Raw genomic sequence first — 27919 nt, 5'->3', positions numbered from 1 at the left:
CAAGTGTAAATTGAATTCTAAGAACCCCTCTATATGAGATTATAAGGCCAAGATCGGGGAAATATACCAGGTAGAAATGAAGATAGCAACAAAGCGGAAAAAATTAGCTAAACATTTTCAGAAATGGAATAAGCTTTTGCCACATCGTTTTGTGGGCTGGGTGTCGTCCAAACAATGCAGAGAAGCATAAGAAGTCAAATTTTATTGTAAAGCACACAATTTCGCTATATACGTAACATATTGAAAGTAGTGTAATATGTCGTAAAGTAATGTAAATGTAGAGTATTGTGTACTAAGTGGAAGTAATCGAGAGTAAGTCATCCACTGTAATCAAATTTACTTTAAACTATACTTTGTTGGTGGTGTGTTCTCAGTAAACTATTGTAAGCAACGCATTGTAACTGAGTCCTGTAGTGCTTTGTCAGTAGAGTAATGTTTTGTAAAATGCCCAAAAAATAAAGAAATTACAAAACAATATCTCGATTGAATGATATTACTAGTCTAACTAGAAATCTTGGGAAGTCTAAAAACTTCTAGTAATGTCAAAAAGTACAAAGTAATATCAAGTAGCTGTTGACAATAACTAGTTTTATTACGTCGCTCGCAGCGCTCGTGACCAAGATGAAGCGAGTCCCAAGCGGGTAAGATGGGCCCATCTTGCCCGCTCAGGATGGCCCGCATTGATCCTGCGTATGAAAAAAATAGAATTAGAACTACGTTCGTAACTCTTGGACAATTTCAGCGATGGAAACGCAAAAGGCGGCAGACTATAGTCAAAACAAAACGTGAATTTGTTGTGCTACAAACTTAGTTGGCTTTCTTTCCTGGTTCTCGAAGTAAACAAGCCATTCTTCATTCTTAATGAAGCGAAATTTTTTTGCAATATAATAAATCCTTTATTAATCAAGTTTGTTCGGTCAAGATAGCTGCATATTACCCTCGTTCCTTTTTCGCATTTTTATGAACATCGACTTCGTCTCAGCCATAAAAATGCAAAAACAGAACTTGGCCAATATCCAACCATCTTGACCTCACGCTTGGTTACTAACGTATATTAGCAACCATAGCAACCAGTCAGAGAACGTTTTACAATATCTTAAGTTTTAGCACCTCTTAGCGTATTGCAGAAATCATTATATTTCAATTTTGTACTTTAAAGAAGTTTCCAGATGCAATTGTTTATCAATAGTGGTACACAGTGGCGAAGATCGTTAGTTAAAATGGTTTGTGAAGATTGGTTGTCCATGGGAAAGGAGAAAAAACGTCTAATTTTAGGCAAGGTCCCTTCCCCATAACCAGGAGACTGCCTTGTTCAAGCCTCCACCCCTCCCACCCACTTTCCACCACCTTTTAGAATTCACGATAATCCTGATTTTCTCTCGTCATAAGTGCTTGAGAGGAGTGAAGTCTATTTGAATGAAACCTGCGTTAAAACAACCTGCTGCTTCTCCTAAAGTTAAGTCTGGTTCATCTTCACTATCGCACATAAGTGCATAATGTGAGGCATAATGTGACATGAGTTAATGGTTCCTACAGCCGTTTCCTACATGAATTACATAGAAAGCGGAAGTTTCGTCACTGCTGTGAACTGATGATATGTTTTTTTCTTTTTTTTTTCTTTGATGGTCCTTTGTTCACCAAGCACCTTGATTGCGCGTCAACCTTCTGTGAAGTGACTGCTGTCGTTTAAGAATAGGGTGTTGGTCAAAACTGTAGTTTCTGAGAAAATCCGTTTGGATATCGGTAAGCTGTTGCTCCAAGTTGCTTTTAAGGACTTCACAAACTTGGTGACTTGCTTCATGATATTTATGCGCTTCGTTCTTGCCTTTGTCACTTTTATGCGCGACATATAAACTTAGAGAACACTGCTTTTGCAAAGTAACTGCAACCATCGGATGGTCATCACCAAAAATATTTCGATAAATATTTTCAGCTGTTTCCAAAGACACCTTTGATTTATTAACCAGATTTAGGCCTTTCTCAGCATCACTTCTTATCAATAAAAAATCTGCTTTCAAATAATCGCAATTCCGGGGGAGACTGTCTAGAGCTGAACGAACGTCCTCATATGCATTCCTGTAATTTCTCATTAGCATGCTTAACCGAGCTTTCTCCTTCTTTATCGATGCGATCTGTCGTTTAAATTGAAACGTATCACTTAAGATTCTTTCTGCTTCGAGCAAATCCTCGTTTCCTTTCGAAAGTATTTCTTCGGCGTCCACCTCGTTTAAAGACCACTGGAATTCGTACCTATCTAAAGTAATTTCGGTTTTCTTCCTGAGAAATACGGCAAATTCGGGGTGCAACCTTGATTCATGGCGCGTGGGAAAACCAAGTTCTACCTCTTTGAGATATTCCTCAGCCATGTCAAACAAACCAAGCTTAGAGCAAGCGTAAGCCACCCGAACTGCACCCCTCCGCACCTGAAATAAACAATACAACAAAGTGCTATATCGCTTACTTATTGTCAACAAAAAGTCAAGACAACTTTTATCTTTATGTTGTTACCTTACCTATAGAAAGGGCATTTACCTGAGTTTCGTGCCCGCAGTTAAGGCCCTGGACTAGTACAGTTGAAGAAAAGGATACAAAATACGAGGTTGCTTCCCTTCAGTAGCCTTAAATTTAAATCTGTTTGCAAACGAGTGGAGAAAAACTGGACTCGCTTGTTACGATACAAGTCATAAACTTCGTGATCGACCTAAATTTGTATCAAAAACGACACATATCTGAATTTGTAAACGTGCCGGAGTAACGAGTCATTTTATCTTTTTAAGAGAAAGGAATCAAATGTCATGAACTTCAAGGAACTTCATATATTCATCATATTCAAGGACTTGGTTTCCCCACGATGTGTAAAATATTTTCAATTCTCGTTCGCGTTTTTATTCTTATTTTGATCGATATTTACTAACAATTTTTGTCACGCTGTTTATAATTAATTAAAAGCCTAACTTTGATCGAACCTTGCAATATATCCTTGGCGGGAAATTCCTGTTGCTGATGCTATTTCCTCTGTATGCCACGATCGACCTCAGGCAAACGTTTTCATGATCTTTTCCATATAAGAAAGCTGTAAGGCTTCGATACCTTTGAACTTTGAACGAAACTTTTCTCTGGCTTAATAAATTGATGTGTCACTTCACAGGTTTATTACGAACTAACATAACTAGCTTCTAGTTCGCTTGTTAGCTCAATTGTTCAAGCACCACACTGGTATCGTTAAGGTCATTCATTCAAACCCCGTAAAGGCCTGAATTTTTCTTCAGACCTTGTTTTCATTACTGTTAAAGTAGTGTTCATTACTGCGAATATCGCCGCTTTCATATTCACTATTGATTCATAAAATTTAATTCTGACAGTCTTCACGGTCGGTAGACAATGGCTTTTATATGATAAGCTGAATTAAACACACAAGATGACAACTTGCTTTTCTATCAGAAAAAACAAAAAGATTCATTGTTGCCGTACAGTGATAGATCATAGAACATCAGTGACACACTGGGCTGCGCCGTGTGTGCCAGAACATCAGTGACACACTGGGCTGCGCCTTGCGTGCCAGAACATCAGTGCCACACTGGGCTGAGCCTTATCTGCCAGAACATCAGTGACACATTGGGCTGCGCCGTGTCTGCCAGAACATCAGTGACACACTGGGCTGCGCCTTGTGTGCCAGAACATCAGTGACACACTGGCCCGTGTCTTGTGTGCCAGAACATCAGCGACACACTGGGCTGCGCCTTGTGTGCCAGAACATCAGTAACACACTGGGCTGCGCCCTGTGTGCCAGAATATCAGTGCCACACTGGGCTGCGCCGTGTCTGCCAGAACATCAGTGACACACTGGGCTGCGCCTTGTGTGCCTGAACACCAGTGACACACTGGGCTGCGCATTGTGTGCCAGAACATCAGTGACACACTGGGCTGCGCCTTGTGTGCCAGAACATCAGTGACACACTGGGCTGCGCCTTGTGTACCAGAACATCAGTGACACACTGGGCTGCGCCGTGTCTGCCAGAACATCAATGACACACTGGGCTGCGCCTTGTATGCCACAACATCACACTGGGCTGCGCCTTGTGTGCCACAACATCAGAGGCACACTGAGCTGCGCCTTGTGTGCCAGAAGATCAGTGACACACTGGGCTGCGCCTTGTGTGCCAGAACATCAGCGACACACTGGGCTGCGCCCTGTGTACCAGAACATCACTGACAAACTGGACTGCGCCTTGTGTGCCAGAACATCAGCGACACACTGGGCTGCGCTCTATGTACCACAAAATCAGTGACACACTGGGCTGCGCCTTGTGTGCAAGAACATGAGTGAAACACTGGCCTGCGCCGTGTCTACCAGAACATCAGTGACACACTGGCCTGTGCCTTGTGTGCCAGAACATCAGTGACACACTGAGCTGCGCCTAGTGTGCCAGAACATCAGTGACACACTGGGCTGCACCCTGTCTGCCAGAACTTCAATGACACACTGGTCTGCGGCTTGGGTGCCACAACATCACACTGAGCTGCGCCCTGTGATCCAGAACATCAGTGGCACACTGCCCTGCGCCGTGTCTGCTAGAACATCAGTGACACACTGGCCTGTGCCTTGTGTGCCAGAACATCAGTGACACACTGAGGTGCGCCTTGTGTGCCAGAACATCAGTGACACACTGAGCTGCGCCGTGTCTGCCAGAACATCAATGACACACTGGGCTGCGCCTTGTGTGCCACAACATCACACTGGGCTGCGCCCTGTGTGCCAGAACATCAGTGGCACACTGAGCTGCGCCTTGTGTGCCAGAACATCAGTGACACACTGGGCTGCACCTTGTGCGCCAGAACATCAGCGACACACTGGGCTGCGCCCTGTCTGCTAGAACATCAGTGACACACTGGAATGCGCCTTGTGTTCCAGAACATCAGTGACACACTGGGCTGCGCCGTGTTTGCCAGAACATCAATGACACACTGCGCTGCGCCTTGTATGCCACAACATCACACTGGGCAGCGCCTTGTGTGCCACAACATCAGAGGCACACTGGGCTGCGCCTTGTGTGCCAGAACATCAGTGACACACTGGGCTGCGCCTTGTGTGCCAGAACATCAGCGTGACACTGGGCTGCGCCCTGTCTGCTAGAACATCAGTGACACACTGGGCTGCACCTTGTGCGCCAGAACATCAGCGACACACTGGGCTGCGCCCTGTCTGCTAGAACATCAGTGACACACTGGAATGCGCCTTGTGTTCCAGAACATCAGTGACACACTGGGCTGCGCCGTGTCTGCCAGAACATCAATGACACACTGCGCTGCGCCTTGTATGCCACAACATCACACTGGGCAGCGCCTTGTGTGCCACAACATCAGAGGCACACTGGGCTGCGCCTTGTGTGCCAGAACATCAGTGACACACTGGGCTGCGCCTTGTGTGCCAGAACATCAGCGTGACACTGGGCTGCGCCCTGTCTGCTAGAACATCAGTGACACACTGGGCTGCGCCTTGTGTTCCAGAACATCAGTGACACACTGGGCTGCGCCGTGTCTGCCAGAACATCAATGACACACTGGGCTGCGCCTTGTATGCCACAACATCACACTGGGCTGCGCCTTGTGTGCCACAACATCAGAGGCACACTGGGCTGCGCCTTGTGTGCCAGAACATCAGTGACACACTGGGCTGCGCCTTGTGTGCGAGAACTTCAACGACACACTGGGCTGCGCCCTGTTTACCAGAACATCAGTGACACACTGGGCTGCGCCTTGTGTGCCAGAACATCAGCGACACACTGGGCTGCGCCCTGTGTACCAGAACATCAGTGACACACTGGGCTGCGCATTGTGTGCCAGAACATCAGTGACACACTGGCCTGCGCCGTGTCTACCAGAACATCAGTGACACACTGGCCTGTGCCTTGTGTGCCAGAAAATCAGTGACACACTGAGCTCCGCCTTGTGTGCCAGAACATCAGTGACACACTGGGCTGTGCCGTGTCTGCCAGAACTTCAATGACACACTGGTTTGCGCCTTGTGTGCCACAACATCACACTGGGCTGCGCCCTGTCTGCCAGAACATCAGTGGCACACTGGGCTGCGCCTTGTGTGCCAGAACATCAGTGACACACTGGGCTGCGCCTTGTGTGCCAGAACATGAGCGACACACTGGGCTGCGCCCTGTGTACCAGAACATCAGTGACACACTGGGCTGCGCCTTGTGTGCCAGACATCAGTGACACACTGGCCTGCGCCGTGCCTGCCAGAACATCAATGACACACTGGCCTGTGCCTTGTGTGCCAGAACATGAGTGACACACTGAGCTGCGCCTTGTGTGCCAGAACATCAGTGACACACTGGGCTGCGCCGTGTCTGCCAGAACATCAATGACACACTAAGCTGCGCCTTGTGTGCCACAACATCACACTGGGCTGCTCCTTGTGTGCCAGAACATCAGTGGCACACTGGGCTGCGCCTTGTCTGCCAGAACATCAGTGACACAGTGGGCCGCGCCTTGTGTGGCAGAACATCAGCGACACACTGGGCTGCGCCCTGTGTGCTAAAACATCAGTGACGCACTGGGCTGCGCCTTGTGTGCTAGAACATCAGTGACAGACTGGCCTGCGCTGTGTCTGCCAGAACATCAGTGACACACTGGGCTGTGCCTTGTGTGCCAGAACATCAGTGACACCCTGCGCTGCGCCTTGTGTGCCAGAACATCAGTAACACACTGGGCTGCGCCCTGTGTGCCAGAACATCAGTGACACACTGGGCTGCGCCCTGTGTGCCAGAGCATCAGTGACACACTGGGTTGTGCCGTGTCTGCCAGAACATCAGTGATACACTGGGCTGCGCCTTGTGTGCTAGAACATCAGTGACACACTGGGATGCGCCTTGTGTGCCACTTTTTTATTCTTAACTCACTGTGATCTATTACTGAATAGACTCACAGCCACATCAAATCTATTTGTTAAATTTGGCACGTTGAAGAGAAAAAAAGGTTGAAAAAGGGCCCTATATCCATAACCGGCATATAATTAAAAAACAGTTACCAATTAAATCAAAAGGCCAGCTGTTTATATCGCAAGATAAGTTTTCGTTTGAAATATACCTAGACATAAGACAAAAGGGCTTCTTCCAAACAAAAGAGAAAATTCATAGTCGAAATTTTTAGGCACCAACAAAGCAGTGTCTTTTGGCTTACCTCTCTATGTTCCACAGTATCTGCGTACGTTTCTTTATAGATTTGGAGAGCACGGTTAGCTACCTCCGCACTTTCGACGGCTTCTCCCAGGATCAAGCAGACCTTGCTAAGCCTCTTTAGAGTATTAGCTACCTCTTTAAAGAAAAAAATAGTCGCACTGTTCATACGTTGTTGTGTTTTTCGATTGAAAAGTCCCTGATTTACGTTAACATCAAAAAATTAAATGTGCTGGAGAGCTGAGATCTTAAGGGACTCCTCAGTTTAGCATCTTATCTGGGTCCAATCTCGAGCTTTATTCAGGTTGAAGGGTAACCCCTCTCCAGTCAATCTTTTTTTAGCTTTTGCACAAAAAAGCAGTTAAAGTGGGACAGGTCCTTCTAAAAAAATGGGAGATACCCTCTCCTCGTTATGAAGTATGAAGGATGCTCGAAACTAAATCCATTTCTACGATTTAAGAGTAAATGTCGTGCTGTTCAAAGTAACACTGTTGCCTATTACCTGGGTGGGAGCGAGAGTAATTGTCCATAACCTGTCTAGCGTTTTGTAGCTCTTCCTTGGCTTGCTGAAACTTTCCCATCTGTAAGTACCCATAAGACAAGTAATTATAGTTGGTGGCCACAATGGGATGGTTATTACCGCGGATTGCCTTGTTTATATCTAAGGCCACTTTAAGATGATTCACTGCATCTTCTACATCTCCCACGTCGCTTTGTGCATGTCCAAAATTCAGCAATGTTGTAGCTTTAGCTGTAATAAAAATGATCCTCTCAAGTTTATAATTTCTGAAAGAATAATGCCACTGGCTAACGGTGCGATTAAGACATCTGAATAAATTAACCTCTCTGGTTTAATCAATGACAAAAAAGATAACTTTGTGGAGAATACGATGGAAATTAACAACAACCTACCGGGATGACTTTTTGTGCCATATCGTTCATCTGAAATTTTTTTAGCTTTATCAGCAAGCTCAACACTTTTTTCAAAATCCCCCTTGTAGCAGTACACCACGCTCAGCTTTGATAAGATAACAGCACTGTAAATGTCGTTGTATCCAAACTTTTTAAGTGCCATTTCCAAGGAAGCTATGCTTTCACCTAGTTTGTCCATGTTTCTATGCACAGATGCCAAACGGCTGAGTGTTACGCCAATCTGAAAGGTAAGTTTCTTAGATTGAGACCGTTTACTCACTTGATCCGTTCAAGCCAAATAATTACAGTCGGTTAGATGTGTCCTACCGGTTATCTTTAAAACAACACTGGATTAGTACCATGTGGCTTAGGTGACCATTTAAGTAGCCATCTTTAAGTTTTTCGACTCTTCTACTTTATACCTTTACCACTTCATGCCAGTTTATTCTGATATTACCCAAAGGTTGCGTGGTTTAAAATTTTCTTCGACAGAGACATGCAAAAGATATTGATGCCAGATTTCTTTCCCTCCAAGCGACTGAGTGAGAAAATTAGTTACAAAACTCTTGTTTATTGTAAGCATACTTCAAAATTTTGAAAGACACTTTCCACTTATCTTGAAAAACATTATTTCGAGTTCAATTTGTGTTTAAAGGGTCTTGTGTGGAATATTCGTGAATTTTTTTCCCCGCTATTTACTAAAGTTTCGTTTCGATCATGGCCGTTCGCTCCCACCATAATTTACGTCACGAGTACGCTGCAACTCTTGCATAATATTCTCTTTGGCTAAGTCAGTGTGTTTGTGATATCTACTCTTTTTTGCGCCTTTTAAACAACCCGTGGGAGTCAATGGCTTCTTCCCGTAATAGTCTTGCCATTCTGTCGCAAGCTGTGCTACAGGTAGTTGCGGGTACCGGTGCCCTTGCTTGTTCAAATTCACTGCGCGCATGTGATTTCTAAACTTGTAGCTTGACGAAGGATACTAAGTCCGTGTTTTTTAAAGATGATGTCTGCGACAAAGGATTCCAACAAAGCCTCCAGAGGTAAGCAGGAACAAAATGCTTCTTTTGAAGCATTCTTTGGTCATATGTTGCCAGAGACCAACCAACGACAAACATGTAAAAATATTGCGATTGTTAAGAGGCTAATAATGAGAAACGTGACAAGTTACCTATTCTATCCTATTAGTGCTAAATCCACATCTTTATCAGAGAGCTGTTTTCTACAAATGTTGGAGGCATGTTAAGTTCATGTATGTGTTACAGAGATGAATTAGAAAAACTGGTATCATTCTGTAAATTATCATTTCGTAGTTGTACGATCTGGGAAAAGATCCGCTTCCACGCTCACTATTTTAAAAAAGTTTACTTCTTAAATTCTACGTTAATATGCACAATTGAAAACAAACGCAAATAAATCGGCAGAGAAACAATTTCTGCATCAGCATCGTATCGTATGCATCGGTATTTTTGGCACGCACAACCACACATCAAAAGGCGAATTAAGAAGTGTTCAATGACGACACATAGTCCATGGGGTGCAGTAAAGGAACACGCTCAGTAAGTAGGAATTGTCGTCTCTGAAAATCTTTAATCTCCATTATAACATAGCTTTACAAAAGCGCGAGCTCTGATTGGCTAATATGCTCGATCCATTTACCCCTGGGTTGCACGCTGACGTCAGTTTGTTTTGCTTTTCTTTTTTTCACGGCAACTTTTTTCGTCCCTTCTTACAACATAATTCCTGATTTTTGTGTTTTTTTTTCGCTCGTGAAATATGGAAAAATCATGTAGTTTTTCCAGAGATAAGGAAGATAATTCTTGTGAGCTGCCAAATTTCGAGTTCAATTTTTTTGACGGACCTCGAGCTAAGAGTTCGAGATTTGCGAACTTAAGCAAGCAGGAGCTTAATCAGCTGGTTGAACAAAGACACTCAGAGAATAACAAGAAAACAACGAACTGGTCTGTATCAACCTTTCGAGGTGAGTAATAAATAGCTGCAGCAATTGTAAAGAGTGTGTTTCAGCGATTTACCAAGATTGCTCTTTTTAGAAAGTGCAGTTAGTCTTCGATTCTCCGGGAAACCGACCCCTGACTGAGACGAAGTTTTACTGACAGCACTTTCGCTTGTTGCCAGTTCAATATTTAGGTTTACTGAGCAGTTTGAAATTGTTTATTGGTCTGAGATCGAAAAACGCGAACTATCTCACCGCGATGATTCAAGAAAACTGTTGCTGTGTTGCTTTGCCAATTTTTTGAATGAACATTTTCGCGCGTTGATTGTGCTTTTGCATTCGTGTAAACAGAACGAATTTCAATAAATATTTATACACGAAACGAAAGATGTTTGTAAGGCTCAATGTTGAAAAAGAAATGGATAACGTGAATCGTGCAACCATCGGGTTATGGATGCACTCGGGAAGTTTGCTAAGCACTCAAGAAGCTAGAGTCGCACTCAACTATCGCCTCGTGCGACTCTCACGCTTCTTTCGTGCTTAGCAACCTCCCGACCAATTAAAATGATATAGTGACGAAAGAATAGCTAAAATAATAATAATTGGAAGAAACTGGTTCACTAATTGAGGAGGTTAACATGTTCTAGTTGCTTTAGCTTTGTTAAGTAGGAAGCATTTTACCTCTGCTAAAAATGACACGGTCCACTGTGTTTCTAAGAATTCTCTAGAGCTTATCGAAAAGAGCAACTGCGTGGTCTTGAAAATTATTTGCTATCAGTTGGATTTGTAATTGTGTACCACCGGTAAATATTAAATTCCTGGATGGCTTGTCTACATTTAAGTGCAAATACTCAGGCCAAAACGGTCTATACAAAGCTTTGTGTACTAATTTAAGTAAATTCCATTGTCTTCATTTTTGTACTGGTAATCAATTGAGGGACAAGACTTCATCTGAGGTAGTTTATCTTCAGTTATTGGCACAACTTTTTGCTAACATCGTTTACGCTTTTCCCTAACCATTTCTCAACAGGGCCTGCCACATCACCAGCGCCATGGCAGTCATCTGAAGGGACGTCTTCAAGTGGTCATCCCACTTCACAAGCTCTAATTCGAGCAAATACGTCTCAGAAAATAGATCACTTAGGGAAATGGAGTATCTCAACATATAAATTTACCAGACAGTATCTTTCTGAACGTTTAGGTAAAGGTACAAGGACTGTGGACAAAGAACTTGAAGGACAAATTCTTCTGTTAAAAGAAACTCAAGTTAAGTACGTTAATGTTCTAAAACTGGCGAAACAGATGACAAACCATTTACAGAATATGGTTCAGAGTCAAAGAGGTCTTGCCGATGCCTTTGCAGATTTAGGGGTGAAATCATCAGAACTTCAGGGTGACTTGAACTGCAATGCTGAGTACCAAAGATTACTGGTTAAGAATGGAGAAGTTCTTCTTGGGGCACTTAAGTTTTTTACGTCCAACTTGACGACTTTGGTGCACAAAACCATAGAGGATTCCATCATGACAGCGAAAGCTTATGAATTTGCCAGAATAGAATATGATGCTTACAGAACAGACCTAGAATCCATCCAAGCTGGACCAAGAACAGCAGCGACAGTTCTGAAAGCTAAAGAGGCAAAGCAGAAGTATGATGTCCAAAAAGAAAAATTTGGCTGACTTCGGGGCGATTTAGCGATCAAACTCAGATTTTTAGAAGAAAACAACGTATTTTTGCTATTTTTGTCCAGCTTACAGTTCGCTTTCTCACCACCGCAATAAGCTCAGCGGGTTAAAATGAGAAAATTCTCAGCAAAGTCTCCTTTTGAAAATAGAACATTAAAGAACTTATTCAGGGTTTCATCCGAGGCATTCACGAAATCTGAATTTCTTTGAAGATGCCACTCATTTCCATTTAATTACGGTATATCTAACCTGATACATTTTCAATAATCAACGGAAATAACTTTTATTGAAATTAGGACAAATTGGGGGCGTTTAGAAAATGTGAAAGTCATATTTACGATTTCTTGTTCGAGGTCGCAAATGCCTTGCAAAGTCTGAGCCAGAACTGTTCCTCTTGTAGGAGCGTGCAATTCATAAACTGTGAGCGTTGCTTTGGGGGCTGTATCTCTGGGTCAGTGACATGGAAATCTAGCAGAATTCATCACAGGTTTTGAGTACCAATGTTTCGTTGTAGTGAGGAATGCCTAATTGTATGTTGTATGTTGTATGTGGTCATTTTGGATTAGTTTTGCTATCTGTCTGTTTAACCTACTTCCTCATCAGGTAAAAGTTATGAATAAACAATTGTCACTCCTCCAAAATGCAACCACTGCTTACTTTGCTGGTAACAAAGGGACCCTGGATGACAGTATGAAGGAATTTCTTAACAAATACAAGAACAACGATAACAAACAGCCATTTATCCTAGAGCATTGAAGGAATGCCACCATAGCATCAGAAACAAACTAAGGGCATTGTGGCACTCTACATATCACATTGCCAGAAAGTTTATATATCGGCATAATTAACAATTATTCCACGAGCGCGCGTTGGATATGAGATGATAGATAGCCAACGAGGCGCGTAGTATTATTAAAAACTAGATCATTGGATAATGCAATTCAAGACTTTTTATTGGCGTAGCCATTATGCTATATCAGCCAATATACCATAATCTACAAATATGGTAAGCGTACGTGTCAGCTTAAAATTAAAAGGGAGCTAAAAATTTAATAAAATTTAATAATTCAATTTAACGTTTTTAATAAAACAATTATTTGACTCGCGCTTGTTGGATATGAGATGAATATAGCCAACTCGGCGCTACATGCCTCGTTGGCTATCTATCATCTCATATCCAACGCGCGCTCGTGGAATAATTGTTAATTATCATGGAGGATGAGTAGAGACAATTATCTTAGATAACGTAACATGTTGTGAATGAGAATCATTTCCATTCACATCAAGCTAGGTTGAAATAACAATTCATCGTACTTTTGTAAGTCGGGATCCGTTTAGTCTCATAAAAAGCGAATCTTGAAGACTTCCTCGTCCAGTGTTCAAATATATTATTTAAGAATAGTTTTGTGTGTATCTTTTTGACAAATAAGTAATAGCGTCTGATTAGATATGTAGAGTAACCTGTGGGGCCTGCTCTTGTACCGAACGGCGCACACCAGAATGGGCAACTACACCTTTTGCCCTCCATTGCCAGAACATAATTTCATTAGAGCACAAAAATCAGTCATTACAATGAATGTGTAATAATGCTTGGAGAATAAACAAGCGTTCCAATTTTAGAGTGATCAATAACGATTTTCATATAAAGAGGAACATTCATTAACTGAAGGCAAATATAATTTGGTTTTATCAACTAATTTGAAATTGTAAATTGGCCACCGAATGTAGTTTCACTTAAATGGAAACAACAATAGTTAAAGCCGATGTATCAACAATTACTTCCTCTTCCTAGGGTAATGAGAGAAGTCTATGTACTTTTATGCTCATCCTTCGATATGCTCCCTTCTAAGATATCGTGGTTTACAGGTTTGCATAAACTTATCATTCTTGAAAGAATTTGTCGACGGTAGTTTCCTATAAGAATACCCTGCCGTCTTGCCTCTTCTCCATCGTTTAACTGTAGCTAAACTGCGGGTCTTGACATTTCTGCCTTTATCACCACTTTGAAGGCACTGATCGTATTTCCCACTATGTGGAGTAAGGGGCTGTAAGCTGGCAAAGTCTTTTAAGACTTTAAAAGCTCTGGATTCTACTGCTAGTTTAACAGCGTTTCGATATTCTGGAGCTCCATCGTATATTATATAAACCCGCTCGTCCGGGTTGAGTTGGCGTCGAGCTATAGCCAGAGAGTCATTGAACGCTCGTCCATTCATTCCACCAACCGGCTGCACTAGTGTAATGGACCAAGCCAGCGTTTGGAAACACGGCCGAAGTTATCGATACATTTCTCCCACGCCGACCAAAGCTCTTTCACCAACTCTTGCTCGACCATGGCTTATAGCAGTATGTTGTATCCGCATTAATCGATAAATACGCAGTGATGAGGAATTCTGTTCGTCATGAAGCAGTTTCTGTAATCAGCTCGACTTTGGATGACATCCGGCCTGTTTCAGTCAGCTGGTAGTGGCCTTGCAAGTCTAATACGTATCAGCATACCGTCAAGGGTTTTTCCAACAGTATTGTCGTGTGGCTTAGCTAGAAGTATTCCAGGAGACCCCTGATTAATCTCACTCAAAATAAGCATGTTGTTCGCATCCACTATCTCATTCATTTCTTCATCCACCTTCACCTTATTGCAGCTACCACGTGATCTCTCATGCGTATGTCCCTTTCGGATGTACGTTGCCACAATGCTCCTAGCTGTGTTACGCTTTACACCCAGCGCATCCGTCACCAAAAGGTAGTCTTTATGAGGATCCGATCCCCCTCGAAGGCTTCGAATGCTCTCACTGTAATTTCCCGTTGCTCGTTTGGGACACGATTTCAACCATCGTTCAGAATGCCTAGACATGAATTATTCGTGAGCACTGAAGCGGGAGATTTAAATACAACCGCGCCTTCAAAAGCCCAGAATAAGAAAAGAAAGGGCCGAAACTAACGCAGCAGCATTAATAAAATTCGCTCACCCAATTGCCAGAAGGGATAAGTGAGAAACTCAAGAGCGGGTTTTTGAAGCCATTCAACCTTGTGCTCCATTCTAAGAGAAGATTTTTACTCACTGGTTTTGTTTCGCATTTAAACGTTCCCCAGGTAATGAAGTTTAAACGGTGTATCACCACAACTGGAAGATTAAACTTTAGTATTCGGAAGGCCAGTACAAAATCAGTGACAGAGCCTATTTAAGTCTGTAAGAATCAATCATCTTGGGAAATGAAAATTTTCAACCCCTCTTCAAATTTTGCATGCAGTTAGTCACTCAGGGAGGATGCACAAAAATGCCCTTTTTAAAGGTTGCAGCACTTCTTACCATGGTAACAACGGCTGCTTGTTGGAGGCCTGGGGCCTCATTTTCAAACAAAAACATCTCAAAAAAAGTAAAATGTTTATTTCTCTATCTCAAACTAAATACAACATTACAGATTGGTACTTCTACCATATATAGTGATATCATTTGTCTTTACTTTGATGCATTCAATTTTCCCTGGGAGTGAATGTGAACACACCAATAGATTATTTATCTCGGTACAGTTTTTGGTCATGAAGATTTAATGAAATCATAATGTGCAGCGCTCGGAATCATCTGGATGATATGCACACGATTTGAGGTTACGTCGTGTAGCCCTCCATAAAGGCTAATCAACTTTTTTTCAAAGATGACAACCTGAGGCGAGATTTCTCTTCGGGATATTGCTCATAAGATAACATTCTTTCCAAGCCTACACGTTTCATTTGTCTGAGATGTTTGTTGTTGAAAACATTAGATGTAAACATCGCCAAATTATGCAACATCTGATTTTTGAGCTTCGTTCGCGAGTTGCCCGTATGAAAAGTAGAGGCCGGCCTGCAGAGATTTTTACATATTTAAAAAGTAGAATATTATAACCAACTAGGTGGGTGGTTTCAGTTCCAGAATCGGTGTACTTTTGGAGAAATTCAGATAAACGTTTTCACTGTTTTACCCTACATCAAAAATGACCGAAACTGTACCGAGATAAATAATCTCTTGGCCTCGAACAAGCAGCCGTTGTTACCATGGCAACAAGTGCTGCAACCTTTAAAAAGGGCATTTTTGTGCATTCCCCCTGAGTGACTAGCTGCCTGCAAAATTTGAAGGGGGGGTTGAAAATTTTCACTTTTCAAGATGTTTGATTCTTACAGATGAATAAAGGCTGATAGTTTCGAAAGAAACTGTTTGGGGCTGCGTCGGTGGGAGTAACGAAATAACTTGGATATATCAACAAAGTTGAAGTGGTAAATTGGCCACCGTAACGATTACAAAAGCTGACGTTTCGAGCGTTAGCCCTTCGTCGGAGCGATTCTGACAGAGACTTGTTCTTAACTAAGATACTGTAAACGACGAAAATCCACTACCAAGGCTGAGTGGTGAACCCGGGTAAAGGATAGCAAACACGGAAACCTCTAAACGTCGATGGTGAAATTGCGTAACACAGCTGAAAAGACCGTGTAGAGGAAGAAGAACACTGGAATGCACTATTCTTATGAAGCCAGACCTCGAATTGGAGACGAACCAAAATAAATTAAGAATTAATTTTCAAAAGACAACAATGGAAGATATTCAAAAGAAGTTGCTGGAGGAAAGATGGAGGAAAGATGATGGTATCTTTACGGGAAGTCATTACACCAAACACAATATCACAAGTAATATCATTTGTTTAGTGAAATCGTCAGCCGAGTCAGAGTTACGGACTTTCACCGGATAGAGATTACAAAGCGTGGGTGGAGCAATGCCAAACTATTTCTGGATGATGAGTTAATATTTCGCTAAGTTTCGTTGCAACCACCTTGAAAAAAACCTAGTTTTCTTTAAAAACATCTCTGCAATTTGGTTGTCATCAGAATAAACTTCACGTGAAATTATTTAATTAAACTAATCACGAACAATAAGCAGCTCTCCAACTTATTTTAAATACGGGATAAAAGACCTTACAATCAATGGAGGCTGGCCACAAAAGAAATTTCTGGAACAAACTAATTGTTAGACTGGAGCCCAATTAATATGCGTTATTAACCAAGCGTGAGGTGAAGATGACTGGATATTGGCCGAGTCCTTTTTTGCATTTTTATGGACCGAAGTCGAGGTCCATAAAACCCCCAAAAAAGAACGAGACAAGCTTGGTCAATAAAAGATTTATCATAAAGCAAAAAGGTTTCGCTTTAATAAGAATCAAGAATGACTTCTTTATTTCGAAAGCCGGGAAAGAAAGCCAGCTGTGTTTGTATCACAATAAACCTAAGAGGATCGTTTAATTTTTCTTAGTTTTGACAGTCCTCTACCGATTTTTGCAATTTCACTACCGACATAGTCCCAAAGTTACGAACTTTGTAAGTCCGCTCCACGCAATTTTTTTCTTGCGCAGGATCAAAGCGGGCAATCGCGAGCGGCAAGATAGGCCCATCTCACTCGCTCGGGTAGCCAATCAGAAACCAGGATTCCCTTCATCTTGGCCAGGGGCGCTTTCAGTGATGTGATAAACAATAATATTAGGGAAGGGAAAATGTAACAAGGCTGGAACTAACTTTAACTATACCCTAAAGGTAAGTTATTGCTTAGTATTATATTACCCTTAGTTCGCTTGGTGATTCGACGGACTCAAAGATTTTGAGAGCCTTCTTTAGGTAGTGTTCTGCATCAGCATACCGTCCAAGGTAGCGGTACGAAGATCCCAATGCACTTAGGGTGAAACCATACTCCTGTTTGAAGTTTTCTTTACCGTCATAAATCTTCAGGGCTCTCTCGATGAAGTTACTGAGACAAAAGCGATTTTTGTAAAACACATTAGAAAGAATTACCTTGGCATACTATTCTTAACCTTCATCTAATAATCAGGGTCAAACCCTTTGCAGATTTCTCGCTAGCCTTCTTCACTCAAGCTTCAAAATGTCACGCAGGGTTAAGCCGTTCGTAACATATTTGAGAATATATCGAATTTGCCCCGAACGTAATTTTTGAAGTAAAACCTAGGCAGAGGTAATATTTCGTTGCCTGCCAAGTATCTTTCTGGCTTTTGAAAAAGTAAAAAATTCCTGCTGTTACTGATAAGACAATGGTTTTCTAAGTGCCTCTGCTTGTCATAACAAGCTACATATCCTACACAGGCACATCTATCATTGGGCTAGCTAGGGTTAATGAAAAAGACAGTTACTATCTTGAGTGATTTTCTTTTATTTCTGTTCACGAAATTCAAGTTTTTTGAGAGTGATGCGTCCTGAGTTCGAGACTAGCAAGGGAATCCTCAAACTGGCTTTTTACGGCTTTATTTCTGTTCACGAAATTCAAGTTTTTTGAGAGTGATGCGTCCTGAGTTCGAGACTAGCAAGGGAATCCTCAAACTGGCTTTTTACGGCTTTAAGAAAATTAAGTACCTGGAACATTTTTAAAACATTCCTCACATTTCGTCGCCGTTGTCATTTGTTGTCGTTGGATAGAAGTGGTACGGAGTGTCTCGTCATGATCACTTTATTGTGAACGTTTAAAAATTGTAAAGTAGACCAGAGAAGGACGTCTGATTAAACTTTTTACAACGTTTTACGTTAACTAAGGTAATTTTAACTTAAGAACCGCTTTGTCTAACAGCTTATTTTGGACATTCTGTCGAGCGTAATAATAATAATAATATAGTATTTCTAACCGCTTGCAGCCTAAGGCTGAATTACGGGTGCAGTTTAAGGTTGAGAACAGACGTCAGCATATCAGGCGCCTACGGCAGCCGCTTCAGTCCATCGATCTCACCTTCCCACCCATCCCACCCAGGGGAGGACATCCATCACACAGTAATCTCGTGTGTGGGAAATTAACGTCTCCTACCCCAACCCTGCAGGAGACGGGACCTCCATTTATTCGTCCCTATCCGAGAAGACTAGAAAATCTAACCATTTCTTGATGTTATAGAAAGGCAGCAAATTCTTCTCAATTATTTTAAGACCCTGATTGTTGGTCCGGCGGGGACTCGAACCCTCGACCTCCCGCACAACACTCCAGCGCTCTATTCATTGAGCTAACCGGGAGACGGTATCCCCATTTGATTGCTTTTTCGAATTTATTATCATTTTCTGAAGATAAAAAATTCGCTGGATCTTTAAAAATGATTTATGAAAATAACTTACTAAAGTTTATATCCGGGAAAAATATGAGCGATTTGCGAAAATAGTCTTAGATGGAGATGGACGATTCTCGATCATAATTAACTGCCTTCGATACTTACATAGCTTCAGTGTGTCTTCCCAGTTCGTTTAATACATTTCCAAGACTTCGTAGGGTCAAAGCAATCTGTGGGTGATCCTCTGCTTTGTAGAACCCCTCTTTCATTTCCAAGGCTATGTCTAGATAAATTACTCCTTCCCACGGGCTCGCGAGGTGACTATAAATTTGTAAATTAATCCAGAAGGCATGCGATATTAGTTAAAAGAATCTGTGCCTGCAATTCGAACCATCAGTCGAAGTACTCTGTAGTAAATTTCCAAACTTATGATAAACCAAATTGACCAAACAAGATTGAATTTTGGTCGGGCATGAATGAATTTGTTGGTTTTTTTTCAAAGCTTTCGTTATCTCCATAATGATTGAATTGCGACTCAAAACCTAGCTGCATTTTTAGTGAATACTACTTCAGTTACAGGTGGTTAGGAGAAGAAATTCTATTTTCTTATCAAAATGTCAGAAGTTGGATTTTTAGAATTTAAGATAAGGCGAAACAACGAGCATTTTTCAAAAAATGATCAACTTATACGAAATATTTCCGTAAAATGAATATGTGATGTCGATGTTGAAAATTTGGGCCTTTGCCGGATTCCCGCAGAATATATGGATTTAACTAGTACCTGTTGCTGTGCGCTTCTCCCAGGAAGTGACACACATTAGCCAGGTCAAGTTGTACATTCTCCGCGCCTTCATAGTTCTTGAAGAGATCCAGTGCAATATTCAGGTTCTCTCTTGCTTCCCCAGGCCTGCCATTGATGAGCAAACCTTCTCCAAGACAGGCATGTCCGTTAGCCAGGACGATGGGGTCGAATTCTCCTTCTAGTTTTAATTTGTCCCTGAGCTTTAAGGAAAAACAGTTTTTTTCTTTGTTATTTACGTATAAATGTATCATTCACCCCCACTGATCTGCATTTGTCCTTGTCTACGGAAGGCCACACCTGATTTCATTTAAAATTAGTGCAGCTGTGTATTTGCTACAAACGCCCCTGTCTACTTTATCAGATATTTATCAGCAAAACTGCTGGCTCACAGTAGGTCATATTGACAATTCTGTTTGAACTTTTACAAATTCTACCTTTCATTTCCTCCCTGTGGAACACGCCAAATTCATTAAAAACGCGGTTTATTTTGTCCTTTGTGGTTTCCTTTACATTTCATTTTCTCGGCCGCCGTATAATTGCCGGCGATGCTAGACCACTTTTTGTGCATTAAAGAAACCCAGTTCTGCTTAACCCAGCTTACATCTGCGTCAAAATTACACGACTGAAAATATTAATTTTTTCCAGTACCACAACCTAGAGCTCCCAGTCATTTGTGCCTCAGGTTTTGCAAAAAAGGGTGATAACGGCGAATTTCTTACGCTTTTTTCTTCCCAACCTCAGATCAGTGGAAATTTATTGCAGGAACGGCTGCTTCATTGCATACCTTCACAGCTTCCTCTAGATGCGGTAAAACGAGGCGCAGCAATTTGAAGTCTTTGTCCCTGTTGTAATGTAGGGCATCTTTGCATACATCGCTTAGGCATTTTATCACGTGTGAGACATCGAGACACGACAACGTAGGAGCGTTTATGTTGCCTTTTTTTTTTTGGAAGACAAAGTTTAATACGTACGTCCACGTTTTTTCTACAAAAATAAAGAAGGAGAAAGGTAAGTGAATAACATCTTCGTCTTAAAAGAAAATACGATTTATGAACACCAAGAGAGGAAAAAGTGAGAGGGCATGTCGTTGTCAAAAGGAGTAGAACAATTGCAACATTAGAACAATAAAGTCTGGAATTAGCAGTGGAGGGAAATAGAGAGAATGATCTATATTACTAATCTAACAAGGTTTTCCCCCACTATAATCTAAACCTAGAATATTTTGGCTAAAGATAGAAGGAGGATCCGGTGATTGCCTTCATTCTCGAGTCGGTTCCTAATGCAACTAGGAATTGCATATTCTGTCAGCCATTTCTTTCATTATTTGAAAGAGCTGAACGAGCGTTATGAAGTGTTACTTGCAACTAACCAGTATCATTTTGGCGTTGTCCACTGAGTATATCTCTGAGCATGGCGAGGTCTCTGGGATGAATGGTCACCACTTTAATTTCCTCTCTCTCACTAAGATCGACAAATTTTCTGAAATTTGCTTCTTCCAATGGACCTGCAATACCTCTCTCTAGAATTTCTAGGGGCAAGTAGTTCTCACTTGAACAGCAGGCCAAGAATTTTAACAGCTGAGGATAAATGAGAACTAAACATGTTAGTGATTAGAACACTGCCTAACCGACTAATTGAAGAAAGACCAGCTCAACCATTAATCTAAGTAGTCAAGAGGTCGCCCGGTAAAGTTTTGAATATTTTTCTAAAATCGCAATTCTTGGACCTGGCTGTTTGGCTCTCCTTGCTGCAAGTTAAACAAAAAATATTTTGATCTTACCTGTGTTTGATTTTCACGTGTTAATTCCATCATCATTATCATATACTGAGGAAATGTATCATCTTCCGGTGGTGGGGGTAAATTTCCAAAAGTTAGTTGTTTATTCGTCTCTTCTTTGTATTCTCTCATAAAAGCTCCTAACCTGAAATTGGAAGCATTGAAATTACAGACTTACAAACTCCAAAGATGTTTTTGAAAGGAATGGTCTCTGATGAGTTATGGGGTAACACGAATTGATAATTTGTGGAAAGTATGATTTTGATTGAATGGTCAACTCATACATTAATTGCTTGATTGTGGAGAGGATTATAAATAACTTTTAAGGTTCTCAATTCGATCCTTTTAGCTTTAGCTTTTATTTAGAAGATAAAGGAACTCACTTTGCTATATCCTGGGGAATGCAACGTGCCAGATTTGCAAAGCGTTCAGCAACAGCTACGGGAATACCACTTTTTTTCGCAAGAAATCTAACTGCATCTTTTTTAGTCATTTTACCAATGAACACCTTCGCCAACGGATAGTCATCTCCTTCCTCTTGAAATAACTTGGAATCTGTAGTAGTCATGATGACCAGACCATTTCCAAAGCTTGCATCACCTGGCGACGGCCAAAACTGTTGGTGACTAAGCCTATCTTCTTCGACACCTTCTATCAATAGTACCCAGGAACCCTGGCATCTCAAGGTATTCATAACTTCTTCGTAAATTTGTTTCAAAGGTTTGTCATAGGCATTTTCTTGGCATTGGTTTTGAAGATTTATGTGGTATTGCCTTCCTTCTGATGTTCTGCTGAGAAGTGATAGTTCCTGATTTGCAGCCTTGGCCTGTTCAGTCAAACCGATTTCTTTGGCAAGTCTACAGAAACTTTCGAACATCGTTGCTTTATTTGTTGCTTTAACTGTCCCCAGGATTGTTGGTCTGTTTCGATAATTCCACACTTTGTTCCAGAAGAATCGCGAGCGTACAGGCTTAGTGTAGAGGTGATCCATCAAATTTGCTGCGCAAGGCACTTTACCGTGACCTGCTGGCCCGTGTAAAATCAGGGTCTTCACGCGCGAGAAATTATCATTTTTGCAAAGGCGTCTCAATGTGTTCATAACTTCTTTATCTTCTTTACGCTGATAAAATCCACGACGATGTGGAATCATGGGAGCATGAACTTTTGCTGGAAAATAGTGCCTGATTAACTTAACTAATTTGCGACTCTCTTTCAACAGCTCGAGCATCGTCTTCATCTTGTTTTCCTGAAAGTCAAGTTTTATCAAAGTTGTAGTCAGTCTCTGCTGTTCTTTAAGTATTTGCTACTTTGTTTTGTTCCCTTTTTTTTGTTTATTTTACTTGAACATTCAACTTAGCGTAAAGTTCAAAAGTACAATGAAAAAAGGAAATCGAGTGTTTTGGATCGTGCAACCATTCCGTACAGCTAGGATATATTGGGGTAAAAACTTTTATCTACACAATTTTGCGATCTTTGGAATTATGCATGATATATTCCAATGATTTCACAGCTATTGTTTTTCACTCACTTTCCATAGTTTTCACACTTTGATCGCTTTCAACCTTCTCTTTGTTTTATTTAAGTTTTTTTTAGACTGAAAAATACCGCTTGGTCTTAATCTTTGAAAAATTTCACTTCTGACCATGGTATATGGTATGGTAATTATTGTCACAACAGCTAATAATCAATGAATTTCATTAAAAGCGTCACCTCCAATTTCTTTTGTGGAATAAAATCCAAAGGGATGCCCAGGTGGAGTGAAAGGAAAACTAGCTTGGGCATCCCTGGACGGATTACACGTTTATGGATGTCGAAAGTTATAACCATGATGTAATCGTTCCAAATCAGTGAACGTCAAAACGGGAGTAAATTCCAAAGTGGAATTTTAAATAGATTCCTCGTTGGTTACCTCAGTCTTCATGTACTATTTCCGGTTATCTACTAGCAAATGGTATGAAATAACGTGACTTTAGCTGGCTACTACAACCTTGATTCCGCTTCGAGCGTTCTTAAATAAACATCTGTTGTAATAATTATGATTTTAAGGCGGCAGAAACTCAAGAGGAAATGAACCAGCAGATGGAAAGTAATCATTTAGGGGAAAAAACCCAGTCGCCTCGTTGCGTGACTTTCTGATCTCTACATCTGCTCAATCGACCAAAGATTATGACTTTTGACTGTGAGATTCGTTTCTTGTTCGAATCAAACTTTTTTGCTAGATGGTAAAATAGTCCAATAAAGTAGTCGGTAAATCTTTATATATATCAATATCTATATCTATTTCTATATATATATATATATTTATATATTCATGTTTGTAAGAATATCTCGCTAAACGCAAAAGGTGCTCGAGTTGCGGAGCGGTAATAATAATAATGTACTATGGGTTGAAAAGAACATCTCGAAACAGAACTGTAATGTAAACGTAATCGATTTCACATCTTTTCAACCTATACCATATATATAGATAGAGAGAGAGATTGCATTCTTGATATTGGCAAGGAATCATTATGCAAACTCTTGACTGTATGCAAATTTGGGCTATGTAAGCAGTTGCCTGAAGTAATGCTCAGTTCTGTGGATTCCGATGAACTTCGCTCATAGCGCTGCTGCAGAAAACGAGGAGAAAAAGCGTACAATCACATGCTGTAGCGCTGCCTTACAACAAATTCGAAATCTGCAACCGTTTTTGTTAAGGTTCGAATATTTTAGTTTTCGAACGGTCTAGTGAGCCTGATTTCTCGTGATTTCGACCCTGCTTAGGTAGTGTTCTAACTGAAACTCGAGTTCCAAACACCTCAGTGAAACACTCCAATATTCCGGTAAACGGTTAAAATATGTACAACATTCCCAAGTCGTTACCATGTTTTTAAAGTTGACTCCCAAGCGCTTTGAAATTCCTTGTCTAACTAATGTTATGGGGACCGATGCTCTTTCCTGTAATTCCAGTCTTCGCGGTGTCTTTAAAAAAATTTGTCCATTGCCAACATTTCCCTTGTGCACAGTGCAGACAGGGAGCATTTGCTGGTTTGATAAAGTCAGCTTGATCACAAGTGTGACGCCATTGCGGGAGGGAAAAACCCCAGACTGAGTTTCAATTTCGATGTCTATCTTTTCTGTTATCATTACAGGTCGAGCAATCAGATTAGAATTTTCGTGTGAATAAGACTCGCAAATTAAACCTTTCAAGTACGTTTGAAAGATTTGCCATCAGACGTTAAACATTTGGTATACTTAAACCAAATGTTTCATGGCTGACGGTGAAGATATATGTGTTTAATCCATAATTAGTCTTCATAGTGACGTTGTAAATATTTTGATGGTAAAGATATATGTGTTTAATCCATAATTAGTCTCCATAGTGACGTTGTAAATATTTTGATTTAATTTTTAATTTCACTACCTTTCGCTTCTGACTGCGTAAATTAGTAAGCATCCAGAAATTCCTCGCCCAAAAAGAAGTTTCTTTCAGGTAGATCTAAAGGGAAATCGAGGAAAACCTAAATGAAAGGAGAGAAAACCTAAAAGTTAACCAAGCATGTGGAGAGGGTTCGAGAGAAATAGTCGGACATTCATGCACTAAGTTCCTGGATCGGTCGATCAAAATGTTAAGTTAATTGTATTCAGGCGAAATATCTAAAGGTACGTTGCAGTTTATCTTGTTTCTTCTTCGACATTTCCCAGCTGTTTAGGAGTTTTGACAATGGCGAAATACCTCACGATCCGTTTGTCGTCTCTAGAGCCTGCGTTTCGGTCAGCGGTGCCGCGCGCAAAAGTGAAATGAATTTCTGGCCGTCACGATCTGTTTGCTCACCTTTACACTTCAACCAGCTTTGTGAGATCTAAAATCGCCCCAGTTAGCAAAACATGTGAAATAAATTCAATGTGCACCGAAAGTGAGTCTATCCGTCGGGGAATGCACCTAAACCGTTCTCCAAGGGCCTCTAAACCTTTTTACGTCGCCACACCAGGAATTACTCTGAAATGTAAATATTATTAGTCGGGCGACCGACTATAGGTTTACCATCGGGTTTCTCCAAAAAACTCCGTCACGTGCAATAGGGAATACCGCAGACACATAATTATAAAGGTGCAACCTTTTTTCCACGATTTCAAAGATGGCGGATATGTCGAATGTGTTAACAATTTAATTTGTGTCATCTTTCTACGCTCAAACATACAGACCCACACACCGTTCGCGGTAGACCCACTCTAAAAGATGGCGCTTGTAATGAGCGTATATTTCGAACCGGTCATTCCGTGAACTCAAAATAGTAAAAGAATCAAATGATTTAGCGAAGGTCTCTCTAGGATCAAACTAGAAATCAAACCAGTTAGCAGTGAACACTGAAATGTGGATGTCGACAGAGTGACAGTGACATTTGCTGATAAATACAAGGTGCCTCGTGATCAAACTCTGGAAACGACAGCAAAAATGCCATGTTGGACTTTCATCAGTGAGGATAAACGTAATTGTTATATTTATGTGTCCTCTATCGTGGTTATTAAGCTTACGTTTGTTATGCTTTTGCTCAAACAGAGGGTCCCCAATAGGGCTCTTCAATCTCGCCATCCCGACCGGAATTTTCCCTCAATCCCGAGATCCCGACGGTTTCTACCGGCTAATCCCGATCCCGGTCATATTTTCTTAATTCCTTACTTCAGCAAAAATGATCCTTGAAGTTCCGTTTCAGATTCTTTCACAGCAGACTCAAGCACTGACTATTATGTTGAATTAGCTGTATCTCTCTGCACTAAAAAGATGATCTAGTTCATTTGTTTTTCATGACTGGTTTTAAACGAGTTTCGTCAATCAATGAGTTATTTTCATGGTTTTTATAGCTGGTTTTTTTGTTTTTTGTTTTTGTTTTTTCTGTTTTGCCTCTTTTGTTCGATAACACCTGCCTTCCGGATCACTTCGATCCCTGAAAAAAGTGTCTCTCGGAGATGATAGCGATCAATGAAGAGTATTAAAGAGGACTGAACTGAAGCCTAAAAATGAACCATTTTTAAATTGCAGCTTATAGTTCAAATAGCAATGTTCGAGGGTTTTTTTCAGTCTTTGGGCCCAACTTCGCCTCGGAAAAATAGTTTAAAGTGGTATTGTGGCCTCGTAGTACGGCGGCTTAGAAAATCGATGTCAGCGGTCATTTTAGCTCGCTCTTACGTCACTGGTGGGGAAGAAAGATAATAAACCCGTACTCTTCCTAGAGAAATTTGGTTTGGTTATGGAGTTATCGAAGTTGCGTGACTTGTAATGGGGATTAACTACGAAAATGAAATAGTAACAGTTGTTTTTGTGAAGTTGGTTCCCACCACTGACGTCATAAACGACCGCTGCTGACCTATTTTGAGCCGACGGTCTTACACCCCCAAAAGCGGGAAAAAGGCAACTTCAAATCGAATTTTCTCGTAAAAAACAAGAAGTGAACGAAAATGAATATCGACACTATCTTACTCCTCTAAAGCTAACTAGAAATGAATGCAAACAATATACCAATTTTAGGCTTCAGTTCGCCTTTAAGGGTACATATCACGACGTACCACGGCATCTTCACTGTTCACTGTTCACACATATGATAAGTCACTGTCAATCGCAACTCAGAAGAACGTTTGCTCATTCACAATTTTCAGCCATGGCAACGATCATTTGTAAATTCCATAAAATCGAGTACAATTGTGCTCAACAGATACTGAAACATATATTCTCTTCGACCCCAGTTTAACAGTGCTACATGTTCCGGCCCAAAATGCCGTAATCACCGGTAACCAAAGCGTACTATAGGAGGTTGAAAGAAGAGCCTGCATGGATTTCAATTTCGAACAAAAACTATTTCTGTTTTCCTTTGAAAAGCTACGATAAAGTTCGAACCAGACAGACAGACAGACAGACATCTATATTTATACAGGATAGCCCCTTCAGTGTAGTAAACACTGGTATCAACGGGGGTCCTGTTACCCACCCAACCCACCCCAGGGGAGGACATCCATCACACAGTAATCTCGTGCGTGGGAAATTAACGTCTCCTGCCCCTAACCCTGCAGGAGACGGGACCTCCATTTATTCGTCCCTATCCGAGAAGACTAGAATATCTAACCATTTCTTGATGTTAAAGAAAGGAAGCATATTCTTCTCAGTTAATTTTTAAGACCCTGAGTGTTGGTCCGGCCGGTATTGAACTCTCGACCTCCCGCACAGCAGTCCGGCGCTCTCCCAATTGAGCTAACCAGGCGGCGAACCTCTCTAAGTGGTGTCCTCTTTATGTCGCCGAAACGCTTCTGTTAGCCATTTGACCGATTTTGACGCGAATTAAAGAGTACGCGTCACTGTATTGTAGCTTTCAAAGGAAAAAACAGAGACAGTTTGAATTTTAAATCCATACAAACTCTTATAGTACGCTTTGGCCACCTACGGCTAAATTTAATGCGAAATGTTTATTTGATGATTGTTATCATCTAGGAGCTTCTTTAGCAATTCGCTGTAATTAAACTATAATTCTGCTATTGAAGTGAACAGTTCTTCCGAAACGTGAAACCGTTCCA

The 27919-nt window shown here is 41.3% G+C and overlaps 3 protein-coding genes across 4 annotated transcripts in view; 2 read left to right on the top strand and 1 right to left on the bottom strand.

Moving 5' to 3' along the window:
• LOC148723568 (uncharacterized) overlaps positions 1–27919 on the top strand; it is a 401859-nt gene that overhangs the window by 223606 nt on the left and 150334 nt on the right. The gene's annotated exons all lie outside the window — the stretch shown is intronic.
• Positions 188–25139, bottom strand: LOC111334317 (uncharacterized). 2 transcript variants are annotated; one of them, XM_022940016.2, is made up of 13 exons: positions 25092–25139; positions 24780–24876; positions 21760–22622; positions 21380–21521; positions 20969–21176; positions 20384–20583; positions 19579–19799; positions 18963–19118; positions 17323–17506; positions 8103–8343; positions 7693–7941; positions 7195–7328; positions 188–2423 (listed from the first exon to the last, which is right to left on the bottom strand). In XM_022940016.2, the coding sequence occupies exons 2-13, from the start codon at positions 24810–24812 to the stop codon at positions 1635–1637; spliced, it is 3420 nt and encodes a 1139-aa protein (XP_022795751.1). In that variant the 5' UTR covers positions 24813–24876; positions 25092–25139; the 3' UTR covers positions 188–1634. The 2 variants fall into 2 exon arrangements, with proteins under 2 accessions (XP_022795751.1, XP_088588413.1); XM_088732287.1 differs by lacking the exons at positions 24780–24876; positions 25092–25139 and adding an exon at positions 24239–24705.
• On the top strand, positions 8994–13358 carry LOC111334318 (arfaptin-2). The gene is given in 3 exon segments (XM_088732298.1): positions 8994–9145; positions 11087–11781; positions 12343–13358. Coding segments are annotated over 3 exon segments (888 nt in total). The 5' UTR covers positions 8994–9105; the 3' UTR covers positions 12496–13358.

The sequence above is a fragment of the Stylophora pistillata genome, chromosome 9, assembly GCF_964205215.1.
Source record: "Stylophora pistillata chromosome 9, jaStyPist1.2, whole genome shotgun sequence".
Taxonomy (NCBI): Eukaryota; Metazoa; Cnidaria; class Anthozoa; order Scleractinia; family Pocilloporidae; genus Stylophora; species Stylophora pistillata.
This window is presented reverse-complemented; position numbering and strand designations above follow the sequence as displayed.